We start from the raw sequence: 2,012 nt of genomic DNA, 5'->3' as shown, positions 1-2,012 counted from the left end.
ACATTGTAAAATTCAGACCAGCCAGATCTTCCTGTTGGTCCAATTTACTCCTTGAAATACTGCTTAGATATAAGGTAAAAATGACACTATCCATAAAGCATTTACTAAATACCTAAAATGTATGAGAAACTGGAAATGCCAAAGTAGACAAAACAGAAGTTTAACTGAGAAGAAACAAAAACCCAAAAGCTTACTATAACAATGAAATACAGGGTCCACCCTCAACACATATGGGGGCTGGACAAGAAAATAAATGGAGGCCCATATTTCNTTGATCTGAAGTACTTGGTCCCCAAATCTCAGACCAACCAACGAGGCTGGAGAATTAGCCTGGACTAGCTGAACAAATATACCCTAGATAGTAAGAAAATAACTTTGGTCATATACCACTGTTGTGATGTGGTTAAACAATGCTGGAAAATTAGGAAACAATTGTTTCGGGTGAAATCTACTCTAGTAACAAAACAACAATAACAAAAAAGAAAAATTATATGATTATAGTGTATCAAATTGCCCCCTAAAAAAACCTGGAAAAATTAATTAAGGCAATAACCCCAAAGAATAAGGCAAAAAAGTGGGATCTCAGTAGTAATTTCTATCCCAAATTATGACCCACCTGACCAACCTCAATCACCCCCTTCATCTTGGAATAAAAAGACTAAAGAAAATAAAGCAGACAACTTTAATAAATGCAAGTTTCTGTGAGTCTGATAGAATGCCAAATTATAAGGACATGATCATTACTTAGGGGGAAAGGGGGTCAAGCGTTAGAAGATTGGTGAGTTCTTTTATGGTTTAAAAAAATGATGGTGTAAGGTATCATAATTTTACCTTTCTAGTTGAAAGATTCCTTTACCCATTTGCTATATTATGCATAATCAAGTAAAATTAGATTTTATTTAACAGCCTAAAAAATGAAGAATCCACTATGGGCTGCCCAGTTAGCTCAGGTGGTTAGAGCACAGAGCCGATAACACCAAGGTCCAGGGTTTGACTGCTGTACTGGCCAGCAAAAAAGGAATCCGCTATGAAACATACAGAAAAGTCAAGTACCATTAACTAAGAACTAAACCCACATGGATATTTTTACTTATGTAAACTCAGACATTGAACAAAATACAAATAAAGTATCTCACACAAACACATCTACAAAGCTAGAACCTTTCCACAGTCTTAAGCTGGGTCAGACATGATCTGTTGTGTGTCTGTTATACTTCAGCGAAAACTAGGCAACACCCCATAAAGTGGATCAATGTGAGTTGGCCAAGTGCATAATGGGCAAAGGGGCCTATGAAAAGTATCTTCTCTCTTTAGGAAAGAAAAAAACCAGAAAAAAAATCCTGGCAGAAGGGGCAACAGTATACTCTACTGAAGAGGAAGGAATAAAGAGCAAAGGATAAAGGGATAAGGGATAAAGTGAAGTCACAGCCTCCCAACCAAGCACACTGATGTGTCTTAAATAAGCCAGGAGGGTTCAAAGACATGGAAACCCTCTGACATCCAAGTGGGCAGGCAGGGTTGGGGCTTCCTGCCGAGGTCGGCCTCAGCCATTGACAGCAGTGTGCCACGCTTCCTATCATTTTCTATGTGTAAAGCTAGACGCACTGGGCAAATGAAACTGAAGACTGAAACAGAACCCAATAAGGTAATGGCTAAAACCATAAATTGCGGTAAAGACCCAGCATGTCCTTAACAATTCTAAATGGTTCCTCAGAGAGTAAGCCTATTTCACTTCCTCAGTATGGTGAGAGGTAAAGTAATTATAAGGTAAACTAATGACTACCCTAATTAGAAAGAAACATTTGCCCAGAAAATGGCCTATTAAATTCAAATTTGAAGGATGGAAATAAACCTGCAAAATCATCTCACAAGTTAAAGAATCATCATTTGGTTTAGAAATGCACACACATTGACTCCTACTGGTCAGTTTTTTCTTAGCTTTCACATATGCCGCCCTATTTCAGAATGCCAGAATTCTACTGTCCGAGCTATGTTACACGCAGACCAGCCCC

General features: G+C 38.3%; 1 protein-coding gene across 1 annotated transcript in view; it reads right to left on the bottom strand.

The window, feature by feature from the left end:
- Window positions 1-2,012, bottom strand: part of LOC103585857 (syntenin-1-like) — an 8,386-nt gene that overhangs the window by 4,628 nt on the left and 1,746 nt on the right. The window contains exon 2 of the mRNA XM_008566949.1: window positions 211-354. Coding sequence (XP_008565171.1) covers window positions 211-354 — 144 coding nt within the window. The remainder of the gene's footprint in view (window positions 1-210; window positions 355-2,012) is intronic.

This window comes from Galeopterus variegatus, unplaced genomic scaffold, assembly GCF_000696425.1.
Source record: "Galeopterus variegatus unplaced genomic scaffold, G_variegatus-3.0.2 Scaffold280, whole genome shotgun sequence".
Taxonomy (NCBI): domain Eukaryota; kingdom Metazoa; phylum Chordata; class Mammalia; order Dermoptera; family Cynocephalidae; genus Galeopterus; species Galeopterus variegatus.
The sequence above is the reverse complement of the archived record's forward strand: the minus strand, read 5'-3'. Positions and strand labels throughout refer to the sequence as shown.